Source organism: Dasypus novemcinctus, chromosome 13 (genome assembly GCF_030445035.2).
Source record: "Dasypus novemcinctus isolate mDasNov1 chromosome 13, mDasNov1.1.hap2, whole genome shotgun sequence".
Lineage (NCBI taxonomy): Eukaryota > Metazoa > Chordata > Mammalia > Cingulata > Dasypodidae > Dasypus > Dasypus novemcinctus.
Window position 1 is genome coordinate 57292639 of NC_080685.1, and position 12465 is coordinate 57305103.

Genomic DNA, 12465 nt, shown 5'->3' on the forward strand with positions numbered 1-12465 from the left:
TTCACCCGGATCCAGCACCAGCCATCATCAAGATGCCGCACCGTCAGATGATGCCTCTACACAGCCTCGCAGCCGTTCTCTTCGTCCTGGCTTCCCTCGCTCTCCCAGCCGCTGCCAACCCGAGTCACCAGCCCTTCAATTGGACCCTCTCCCTCTGGCAACAAAAAAGGCTCCTCGCCTCGAACGTAACCGCCTCCGCCCCCTCTTTCACTACTGATGTCGCCAACCTCACTGGACGCACGAACCTTCCGTCTTATGAGTGGGGGGGACACAACCCCGCTACCACAGGTTTCTACATGTGCCCATCCTCCGCCAGAGGATGCCATGACCCAACGCACTATTACTGTCCTTCCTGGGGGTGCGAAACCATCGCCCACGGATGGTCCAGCGCCCCTAACAAAGACCCATACCTCACTCTCCAGCGTAATGCTACTCGATGGAACACCATCACACTCACAGTCAAAGACCCCAACTCCGACCTCTGGTTACAAGGCCGCATGTGGGGAGCCCGCCTGTATGCAGTAGGCTACGATTACGGCGCCATTATCACTATAAAAAAGGAGCCAATTCCCACACATTCCACCCCAGTGGGCCCAAATCAGATTTTCAATCCTCCAAAGGCACAGCCCCCTTCCCTGCCCCGCTCCACCTCGCCTGCTCCTTCACCCGGCACCCCCCTCGCCACTGCCTCCCTCAGCTCCCACAACCCCAAGCCTCGCTTACCCCCTACTCTGTACCCCAGCCCCCTCATTAATCTGATCAGAGCTTCGTACGCTTCTCTAAACTCCTCTCACCCCAACCTCACCAAAAGCTGTTGGCTCTGCCTGTCCCCCTCTCTTCCTATATATGAACCCGTCGCCACAAACCTCACCTTCAGCGAATCCTCCGAAAATTCTCCTACCGGATGCAACTGGAACACTTCCTCTGTTCCCCTAACCTTCCAATCTGTTTCCTCCACAGGGCGCTGCGTTCATTCCCGCCAAGGTTCCCATCCCCTTATGCAGGCCTGCTCTAACTACTCCTCTCCCAGCGCTTCCACCAAATTCTTAATCCCCCATAACACCTCCCAGTGGCTTTGTACCTCCACGGGATTAACCCCCTGTCTCAACGTCGCCACCCTCAACACCACTAATGAAACCTGTCTGCTTATTTTCCTCGCCCCACGAGTCCTTTTCCATGGAGATGATGAATTCTTTCTCTCTCTTCACACCCACCACCTCTCTTCCCACTTTCAAAAAAGGGAGCCTGTTACTGCTGTCCTTACCGTCGCCACCCTTTTAGGTCTCGCTGGAGCAGGCACAGGGATCTCCGCCCTTGCTACGCAATCCGCCTCCCTCTCCTCCCTCCGGCAGGCGGTCGATCAAGATATTACCTATCCCCAAGAAGCTGTTGAGCATCTAAAAAACTCCCTTAACTCTCTCTCTGAGGTCGTTCTCCAGAACCGTCGTGGCCTTGACCTCCTCCTGCTCAAAGAAGGGGGGCTCTGCGCCGCCCTTGGAGAAGAATGTTGTGTATAAGCCAATACCACCGGCCTCGCAGAAGATAGCCTACAAAAAGTCCGCGAGGGCCTGGAGCGACGCCAAAGAGAACGCGACAACGCGAGCTACTCCTCTACACTCTTTCACTCTCTTCTCCCGTACCTGCTCCCATTCCTAGGCCCCCTTATCATTATCCTTTTAGCCCTCACCGTGGGCCCCTGGGCCATCAGGAGAATAGTCCGCCTTGCCAAAGACCAAGCCAATGCAGTGTTCAGCTCCTTTGTACAAGTCCACTACCAACGCCTCGCCACCGCTGAGTCCCCCCCCAGCCGTCCACCACGCCCCTTCCGTCCGCGCCACCTACTCCAGACTGCACGCCTATAGCTTCTTGTCTTCCTCTCCTTACTTCTCCCCAACTACTCCTCCCCCTCGGGCAAGGGGTACAGGGGCATCACAGGCCCGTTTCGCTGGCAAGGCTCGGCGCGCGCCGACCCTAATGGCGGGCACATGCATCCTGGCCAGATGCTATGTTGTCCGCTCACGACCGGCCGGTCCTTGTGGTCTCCCCCCACCCCTCGTCTTATCCCCGTGCCCGTCCCTATAACCTCCTTTTCCTCCTACTCTTCCTCCTAATCCTTGTCTTTTGTTGCTGCGCACGCTGAGCCAGAGCCATTCACACCCACCGTGCGCACCAAAACTTGTTGCTTCAATTTCTTTTTAAAACAAAAGGAACAATTGTTGCCGCCTTTCTCCGCCCCTCCTCCCCTTCCAGCCCCCGCCACCCTTCCCACCAGTCCCGCCCATATTACCAACCTACAATCTGCCCTCTTCCCCAGTAACTGCTTACGGCGTATTACCAGAGGTCTGCCCCCCCAGTTTTAGCCAATCCGCAGCCGCCCCTCCGCCCTGCTCTCCCCTTCCTACTCCACCCCCTTCCCTGCCTATATAACCAAGTGTACTTCCGCAATAAAGCAGACCTGTTCCTGCGCTCAGGCGGTCTCCGTGGTTCTTTCCTAACCACGCGTCCCCCACGCCTGGAGAGCCCCGGTGCTCTCTCCCTGGAGCACCCCCCGCCGGCGGTCCAGTAGGAGCTGACCCCCCCGACTCTTGGGCCTGAGCGAGGTCGAAACCCTCACGCTCAGCAACAGATAGCTAACTCCACCCCTTCCTTAAGGTCACCTGACTTTCTCTTTGTATTTTTTTATAAATTAATTTTATTGAAACATATTCATAAACCATACAGTCCATCTGAAGTGTGCAGTCAGTGGAATTTGTTGCAATTACTGACTTGTGCATTCATCACTTCAATCAATATTAGAGTATTTTCATTAATAAAAAAAAGAACTTTATATTTCAAGAAGCCTACTGTAAACCCCCTACTTAAGACCCACAGGACCCTCCTGAATATTCACTCTTTTATATCCTTTTTGTATAGTTCTTATCATATCAGATTAACTCACTAGCTTATAAGCTATGAACTCTGCCTTCCTTCACCATTGTATTCCAAGCATCTAGCCCTGTCTAGTACATAGCATAATGTGCATGGAGTGATCATTAGATGAATAAATAGACTCATTCATTCATTCATTTGTTCATTCAACCAAATGGGAAACTACTGGGAAAGCAAATAGTCAAGAATTTAGGATTGATTAAGAAGTAACTATTATTGAACCCCGCCCATTTTATCCCTCTTTCACCCATATCTTAATTTTATGGCAAAAATGAGACAAAGTATGGCAACTAAGTTAGGAAAAAGGAAAAGAAAAGTTATCAGTCTTTCTACTCATTCTTTAAGTATGTTAATTGAATTGGTTTGTGAGTGTGGTTTGGTTTAGTTTCATGACTTTTAAAATTTAATATAGTTGTGTTTATATTTAATTTGTTTAAGAAGCATTAGTAGGCTGTATTCCATTTTCAACTTAGGACAGGAAAAATAGTTATATATAGTATGATACCATTTCTGTAAAAAGGTTGTTTCCTTCTATCATATTAGAAGCAAGTTGAGTTTTCCCCCAGAACATGTTTTAAAATTTATAATCTAGTCTCCCTTCTATGTCCACCTTCATTTTTTATATACATGTGGATGTACCAAAGTAGGCATGGACACCATTTTTGTCTGTGATGATAAATTTCCTTACTATGAATTTGTTCAGTTTAACTGGCAATTCAAGCTGTCAAATATCTTTCCTTACCACTAGCAGTTGGGCTCATTAGACCATCCTTTCTTGAGCTGAGAGTAGAGATACATAAGATATGCAGGGAAGTGAATGTGGTTCAACTGATAGAGTGTCTGCTTACCATATAGAAGGTCCAGGAATGAGACCAGGGCCTCCAGGCCCATGTGGTGAGCTGGCCCACACGCAGTGCTGCAGTGCGCAAGGAATGCCATGCCACACAACGGTATCCCCCACGTAGGGGAGCCCCACGCACAAGGAGTGTGACCCTCAAGGAGAGATGCCCGGCACAAAAAGCACAGCTGGCCCAGGAGTGGCGCTGCACACACAGCTGACACAGCAAGATGACACAATAAAGAGACACAGATTCCCTTGCTGCCTGATGAGAATGCAAGCCAACATAAAAGAACACACAGCGGATAGACATGAGAGCAGACAGTGGCGGGGCAGGGGAAGGGGAGAGAAATAAATTTTTAAAAATTTGAAGAGAAAAAAAGAAGATACGCAGAATATTTTATATATTCATAACTACCTTTTTGGTGTGAGTGATCATGTGATTTTTTTTTTAAGCTGACAAAATCAGTGAATAACTTAAGCGGTAGGGACGGGCTTGAACTGCAGTGAGTAAACCAGTGCAGCTACTGCTGTCAAGGTTCTTAGGGAGAACATTTTTTAGCGTACAAGTTGAACTCAGTTTCATGAGCTCCAATTTATTTTTTTAATCCGGAGGGCAGGGGAAGCCTTTAAAATTGATTACAGGAAAGAAACATATCAGGATCTTCTCTTTCAAACAGAAAACAGTTGGATTTTTTTTTTACAAATAACCTGGTTGAAAAAAAAACAAAATCCAGGGCGCTATATTTTTCCCAAACTAAGATCCTAATGCAATTTTAAGAAAACTTAGATCCTATATAAAGTTGTTGCTAGAATATTAGGATACTGAATTATGTTAGTGACTACCTGGAAAGTTTTCATACAAAGTGAAGTATCTTTCTAAAGCGTCTGGTGAATACATGCATGTATTGCTGCATCTTGCTTACTGGCTGAGCTGTCTCTTCAAGAATTCAGTGAAACTACGTAGAATTGTAACTGCCAAGTTAAGCAGAAATTCACCTGGAGTCCAAGATGCTGTCATTGATTTTGTGTGGAAATAAGCATTTTTAATTAAAAGTTTCTCTAATTTGAAACCGAATATATAAACAGGTAGCAATTTAAGCTGGCACATCCAAGCATCCTTGGAGCTGTGGGGAAAATCTGGCATTTAAAAAACTGGGTGGTTTAGCTGAGAAAATCCAGCTGTGTTTTACTTAACATAACACTAATCAGAGTTCTTTAACATCTTTTTTTTCCTTCTTCAGATGGTGTATAAAGATAATGTATGTGCGTTGGCTCCCTATCCCCCAGCCCTTCACTTTGTCTTTAAGACTTATTTCAGACAGGGATGAGGGTTAGAGCCATGTAACAATCATTCTTCGTGGTGAGTAGTAGAGACCTCTCCTTTGTAGTTTCGCTCTTAGGTAGGTTAGAAGCAGCAGGTAATCTTTATCAGCAAAGCAATTAGATTTTTAACCCTTACCTATCACAACGTGTAGAGGTTTTGTAGTTTACACAGAAATAAAGATTGTCTGCTGACCTTAAAACAAAAAAACATTAAAAGTGAAACTGCCCTTGGGAAGCAGTTTTCTAGTTAAACCAGAAATAGTCAGGATGGAACCCTGAATTATTCTTACATGGTATTTAGGATGGTGGGAAGGTTGGGAAGAATACCTTTTCCGTAGTCAGGGGATTCACAATGTCTACTTAAGAGACATTGATGAAGGTCACTCTCAGATCAAACTAGGGAAAGTCATTTTAAACTCATGTTATTCTCTCAATAAACCCACATTCTCTTTTTCATTGGTAGAGTAAACCGTGGTATCACACAGGGCTGCTAAAACTCTCGTTAGTAATCTAAGAAAAATAAATTCATATGAAGGTATGAGGATAGAAGAGTAAGAAAAATTTAGAGGGGACTTGAGTGACTAGTGCTATTATATGGAAGTATTTTACAGATCTTGCCTTCTTTTCCCTTACCCCCACCCCATTCTCAGGCTGTTTGATCTTCCTGTTTACTGTAATCCTGCTTCTCTGGGAATCACTTCTGTCTTCTCAGAGATACTTTCTTCCTAATACAGGAAGGGCTTCCTTATTTATTCAGTAGCAATATTGAGCATATTAATGACTTCAGTTTTCAACTCATTTACATATATATATATATATATGAGATTCTTACCTAGTCTTAATTGAAATTCCAGTAACAAGGGGGAGTTTTAAAATACAGTTCCAGATGGCTTGGTTGTCATATCAGTTTATGGCAGCATTTGGAAGTTAGACCTGAATATCAAAGTGAAATTTGTTCATTGAAAATGCAACGAAAAAAAATTTTATCCAGCTTACTAAAAAAAAATATATATATATATATGTATAACTCAGACAATTTAAGATAAAATATGTCTAGAGGCATTAAACTAGGGTAAGCACTGCAAATGAAACAACGGGTATGAAAGGAAGAGTGTACTTGCCAGGTGGAGTGTAGCAAATACCTTCTAGTGGGGGGATGGGGAGCAAGAATCAAATATGAAACAAGCTAAAATTTCTCAGATTGTCCCCTAAGTAGAATTTGTAATGAGATTTTCCTCTATCCCCAGAGTTGCCTCCATTTTTCTACATCCCTTGTCTGAGAAATTATTAATGGAAATGGGTAGGAACCTTGCCCTGACTTCCTTCCTATCTTAGAATAGTCACCTTTGCCACATTTGCAGAGCCTGCTCTTTGAGTCCTACAAACTGCAGCTTCTTCTGGCTGCCTTCTGGCTCTAATCTCCTTATAGGTGTAGCACCATGGCAACAGGCCCAGCCTAGAGCCCGGGAACCTTGTTTGTATTACCTGTGGGGCTAGATGCAGCCTGAAGGAAGAGAAGAAGGAATATTACCTATCCTGCAGCCTATTTGGATGAAGATAACTTCTGTTGTTTGCGTTTCTATTCTGCTGCTCTTGAAGACTTGACCACCACCTGGAAAACGGTTATCCAAAGATGTTATCAGTATCTGAGGGCAGCAGGGAAACCATCTTCTTTTGGTTCCTGTCTTCTAAACGGAGAATTGTTTTCTAAGATGTAGTTCAGAAAGCGACTTCCTATGCCGTGACATGTGGCACCGCTATGATTTGGGGCTGCACTGCCAGGTGGCTGTACAATTGCTTCATGTAGGTAGATGCTTATTTTGTTTGAAATAAAATTAATGTTTTAGAAAAATTTCTTAGAGAATTAAAAAAATTTAGAGTAAGCCTTTTGTTGTACCTCCTTCTATTTTAAATATGCCTTACTCTTTCCTGTTGAGGCTTGCCCCCAGGATATGAGAGGCTTTTCCCCTCCAGCAACTCTTCCTGGGAAAGAGGAGCTGGAATTGTTGTTTGACAGGTGTTTAAGAAAGATTTCAGTGTCCTGTTGTCTCATCCAGGCTTGAAGCATACTGGGGAAAGGTGTATGGTTCTTATATTAAGGTAAAATTTTTTCAACATTTAGCTAGTTGATATGCTGTATTTGCAATATACAACATATTGTCTCATCCAATAGAACAAAGGGAAATAAATGTGGGGCTGTTGCATCGGTCTATTTTTTTAAATGCAGAACATTAGGAGGCATTTATCCTGTGTATTATTAATGGGAAATAAAAATGTTGAGTTTTTTACCTTAAAAAGACTAATGAATATCAGAACACATATTTTTTAGCTTAAACTTCAAATAGTGTATGATTTTTGTGGAAAGAAGAATGAACTAAAACCCCTGTTGCTTAAACTGTTTCTTACTGTATGGAATTTGATTAAACAGTGTTAAAATGGAGACTGAAGAAGGGATGGCAGCCTTTAGTGATAGTTTCCTATGCTCATTACTTTATAATTTAACTAAAAGCTACTCTGACATTAAGTATTCCGGTTCCTTTTAATGTTAACATGGTAATTTCAAGGAAATGGTCAAAGCTGCTTATTTAACGCATTTTGCAAAAACAAATACTTTACAGAAGGCTTTTTTTTTTTTACCCCTGATAACTAAATTATGCTTTAAATATATGAATTTAACACTGGGTGTTTCGGTCAATAAATACTGTAATTATTGAGTAAAACTGCACGGCCGTCCAATTCTGGATTCAAAAATATCAAGCTTTATATTATTTAACTTTGTTAATTCTTCCAAGGGGAAGGCAATGATTTACTAGCTCCTATGGTAACAAGAGTCATGATTCCCAGCACTCTTTAAAACAAGTAGGAAACAAAATCAGCCAGAATGTCTGAATGGTGTTGACAAAGATCTGTTCTTCTAGATGAGAGTTTGAGCATTTCTTTTGAGGGTGGGAGGTCGCTTCAAGGCATTTTCTTCTTTATTCATGTTTACACAATAAAGCATGGATAGAACCAAAAGCTTGCCAGAAAAGAATTCTATATTGAGATGGAAATCAGGCCTTTTGAAAGATAGGGTCTTTGTGCTAAAAAGTTTGGCTTTGACTCTGTGTGTTTATTCTGCCAAGTAGAAACAGAACGAGGATTCTGAAACTACTATTTTGTCAAGGATAGAAGAAGATAAAGCCATAGCATGAAAAAAGAAATATCTTGTCTTTTGACAATACCTTTGCACAAAAAAAGAATGTAGAAGGTAAACCTTGAATACTATATATTTCTCCATCTCCAAGATAGGAGTGAGGATAAAAACTATGTCTGTAATGGAGCTTTGAGTTTCTTGAGTCTAGTAAAGCTATTGTATGTTTTGGGAGTTTTATTAAGAAAACCTGTATGTGTGCACACATACACACTCGCATGTATGGTTTATTTGTGCCACATGAACACAGTTAATATTTGTTATTATAAATTACTTTGCTTCTCGCTTATTTTTTTGCCTTAACCATGTTACATATTGCCATTAAACTTTCCTTGTTTTCCAAGACTACATTATCTTGAATTCCTCTTCCTACTTTTAGGTCTCGTGGGCTTCCTAAACTAAAAGAGTCACGTTCCCATGAATCCTTGCTAAGTCCATGCAGTGCAGTGGAATGTCTGGATCTTGGTAGAGGGGAGCCTGTATCAGTAAAACCACTGCATAGTAGCATCCTTGGACAAGACTTCTGCTTTGAGGTAAAGTGTAGAAAGAAAGAAGGTAATTCAAGGACAAGTAGATTTTCTACCCAAAAAATTTTTAAAATTTCATTACTGTGGTATTGATTTGACCATCTTAAATAGCTTTCATTTGCTGAAAATTACCTACTTACAGGGAAAAAATTGGAAATCTATTAATCTAATTAGTAATTAAAATTGTTAATGATGGCATCTCATTCCTTTTAACCTGGTCTTTTTTAGAATAAGCAGGTTCTTAGTATATTATCAGTAGAGGTCACAAAGCTAACAATAACTTATTAAAGTAATTTTTTTTTTTTGGTATTAATGAGACTTTCACCCACTTATTATTATTATAGATATTTTTTTCCTGAAACCCTAAGTCTCCGATTTTAATGTGCTTTTAGGAAATTAACCAAAACCATTATTTTTCTAATCACAATATGGGCAATTCAAGATCTGAAACCATGTCTTATTTATTTTTTTAATGCACTGCACCTATCACAGTCCCCAGCACATTGCAAATGCTTAATTTGTTGAAAGAACAAATTGCCCTTCACCAGAAAATTATGAATTCCCTTTTTATAAGGTAGTTTCTCCTTCCCAGACTAAAAGTACACAATTGTCCATTGCAAGTTAAATCTGAAAACAATATATGTAATTGTTAAGGTTCAGATTTAATTAATAATAAGTGACTTAATGCAACGTATTGGTGATAGGGTGATGTATGGGAGCCCTGTATGATGATAGGCATGTTTGTTTTGTAAGTTCACAATTTTCACTATACACTTATTATTGTTTATATATGGTTATGTATGAATGATATACTTTAATAAAAATTTATTTTTTTAAAAAGTAAGTAATGATAAGTCCTATGCTAGATATTGAAGTAAGTTGAAGGATGTTTGGTTCCCATTCTTGTAGATCAGTGCTGTCCAATAGAAACATAACTCAATGCACATAAGAAATTTTAAATTTTATTTAATCCAAATATTATCATTTCAAAATCTAATCAATATAAAATTATCAGTGAGATATTTTATATTCTTTCTATACTGTCTTTTAAATCTGATATATATTTTACAACTTATCGCCCATCTCAGTCTGGACTAGCCACATTTCAGGTATTCACCAGCCACATGTGGCTACTAGCTACCACATTGGGCAGCTCAGTAATAGAACATGTAATCTGACCTGCTTCACTAGGTGATAATCTGAGATTGAGTTAATATGTGAAGAGTTCACAAACTTCAGCAATTTGGGCCAGTCATTTATTAATGTGTTTGGGTTTTTGTTTTTAATAAAAATCACTTGAATTTTGAGTATTTGGTTAACTCAGTTCAACAGGCTGGCTAACAAGCCCAGCGTTAGGTGGTAGACATGTAGATAACATATTTCATTGTTAAAAGACAGTGATAATAGTGGTCAAGCCAATCTAGTAAATGAATGAAAATCAACAGACTCGTTATAAAGTAGAGGAGAAATGGATTCCAATACTAGTACCTCATTACTAGTAATTCTTTTTTAATGATATAGTGAAGGCAGTCCTGAGAAATTTGATAAGCTGTTTTAGAGACATTTTTCCCTCTTATACTTATTTTTAATTTCTTCACTCAGAATTGCATATACTCATTTGCAGGTAATTTAAGATGTGGGCTGAAAGGCTTTCAGTTTTGCTCAACTGAAGGCCAGTTTTAGGTTCCTCCACTGAATTCTAAGAAATCTTTGTTCTCATACTTGGAATTGTGTGTACAAAATAAAAAGCAGATGTATATGAAGATACAGCTATCACAAAAATAGGAAAGATTATTTTGGTTTTATGTAGTGTGATTTGGGTTCATAGCATATCCCTAATTCTTAAATGATAGAACTACGAAGATAGAGCTCCATGTCCAATGTTTCTTTTTCCTTATCTCTAATTTTTATGTCAAAGGTTACCTACTTAAGTGGAAGTAAATGCTTCAGCTGTAACTCTGCTTCAGAGAGAGATAAGTGGATGGAAAATCTTCGCAGGACAGTTCAACCGAATAAGGTAATAGTGGCTTTGAATCTCTAAAAAATGTGTAACTATATAAGCAGTAAGTTCATAGAAGGTAAATGCAATAATAATGTTGCAATAATACCTTAAATTTTATAAAGCATTACAGTTTTTAAAGTGCATTTACATGTTACTCTATTTTATGCTCAAAGTAATCTTATTACAGATATTATTATCATTGTTTTAGCAATTGTGGATAAGAATATTCAGAGAAGTTAAGTGACTTACCCATTTCAGAAGCTAGCACATAACAGAAATGGAACCAGAACACAAGATTCTTAATTACTTACCTCTTTTTTAATTTGCAGAAGCTTTCCAATTGCCAGTAGGCTGATTTTATGAGAACTTACCATTACAGGATGATATTTTTTTGACCTAAGTAAAATAGAACATATAATGCTCTCTAAGATTCTGAAATGTTCTTGTTTAGAACTTTGCTATTGTCCTGAACAATGAGATAGCAATCCTTTTATTATCTTTTGCCTACCCTTAATAAGAGTACATAATCAGCACTGCTTTAGGGGAAAGTATACTTTTTCTAGTCTGTCAACTTTCAAATTCAACTTTGTTGCTTCTTTATAGGATAATTGCAGGCGAGCTGAAAATGTTCTTCGTTTATGGATCATTGAAGCCAAGGACCTTGCCCCTAAAAAGAAATATTTCTGTGAACTGTGCCTTGATGATACCCTCTTTGCTCGTACAACAAGCAAGACCAAAGCAGACAATATTTTCTGGGGTGAACATTTTGAATTCTACAGCCTTCCACCTCTCCATAGCATCACAGTTCACATTTATAAGGATGTAGAAAAAAAGAAAAAAAAGGACAAGAATAATTATGTAGGTCTAGTCAATATCCCCACTGCCAGTGTGACTGGTCGTCAATTTGTAGAAAAGTGGTATCCAGTGAGTACACCTACACCCAACAAAGGAAAGACAGGAGGACCTTCAATTCGGATTAAATCACGTTTCCAAACTATCACCATTCTGCCTATGGAACAATACAAAGAATTTGCAGAATTTGTCACCAGCAACTACACCATGCTATGCTCAGTCCTTGAACCAGTAATTAGCGTGAGAAACAAAGAGGAATTGGCTTGTGCCTTAGTGCACATCCTTCAAAGTACTGGTAGAGCCAAGGTAAGTGGAAAGGGGAATTGTATTACCTGAAATCTCTTCCCTACCTTTCAGAAAGAAATGACATGTGGATACTTCAGAGATCCAAATCAGAGAAATATGCTTTGTTATGTCTGGGGGAAAAAAATCAAGAAGAAAACTTATTAGCAATTCTTAGATCCAGAAGAGATGAAGATTATAGAACTAAGTAAAATGGAGAGATCAATAAATATTTATTTAAAGTCCATTTGTACAAAAGGTAGACACCAGTTTTTATTGTCTGACAAAATAAATGGTAAGACTGACCTGATCATCCCACAGTACATTTAAGATCCTTTGTCTCTAGTTCTAGAGTGTCTTGTATGATGGTTTTCTTCCTCACTATATTTTAACTTAAAAGTAACTCTTCCTGTAGCCACAGAAGGAGGTGTTCCAGAACATGCTGGGTATTAGCAAAGATCCTTGTGGGATTAAAAGCTATATATGGAATAGAAATAGAAAGGGGTGTTATACAACTAGT

At 40.0% G+C, this 12465-nt stretch overlaps 1 protein-coding gene and 1 long non-coding RNA gene across 13 annotated transcripts in view; one reads left to right on the plus strand and one right to left on the minus strand.

Moving 5' to 3' along the window:
- Positions 1-12465, plus strand: part of RASAL2 (RAS protein activator like 2) — a 459173-nt gene that overhangs the window by 385873 nt on the left and 60835 nt on the right. For all 12 annotated transcript variants that reach the window (XM_058274784.2, XM_058274786.2, XM_071207582.1 and 9 more), the window contains 3 exons: positions 8662-8815; positions 10728-10826; positions 11415-11969. In XM_058274784.2, coding sequence (XP_058130767.1) covers positions 8662-8815; positions 10728-10826; positions 11415-11969 — 808 coding nt within the window. The remainder of the gene's footprint in view (positions 1-8661; positions 8816-10727; positions 10827-11414; positions 11970-12465) is intronic.
- Positions 5953-11197, minus strand: LOC131273045 (uncharacterized). Its single transcript, XR_009180147.1, has 3 exons — positions 11123-11197; positions 6624-6704; positions 5953-6025 (listed from the first exon to the last, which is right to left on the minus strand). It is a non-coding gene; the product is annotated as an uncharacterized lncRNA (long non-coding RNA).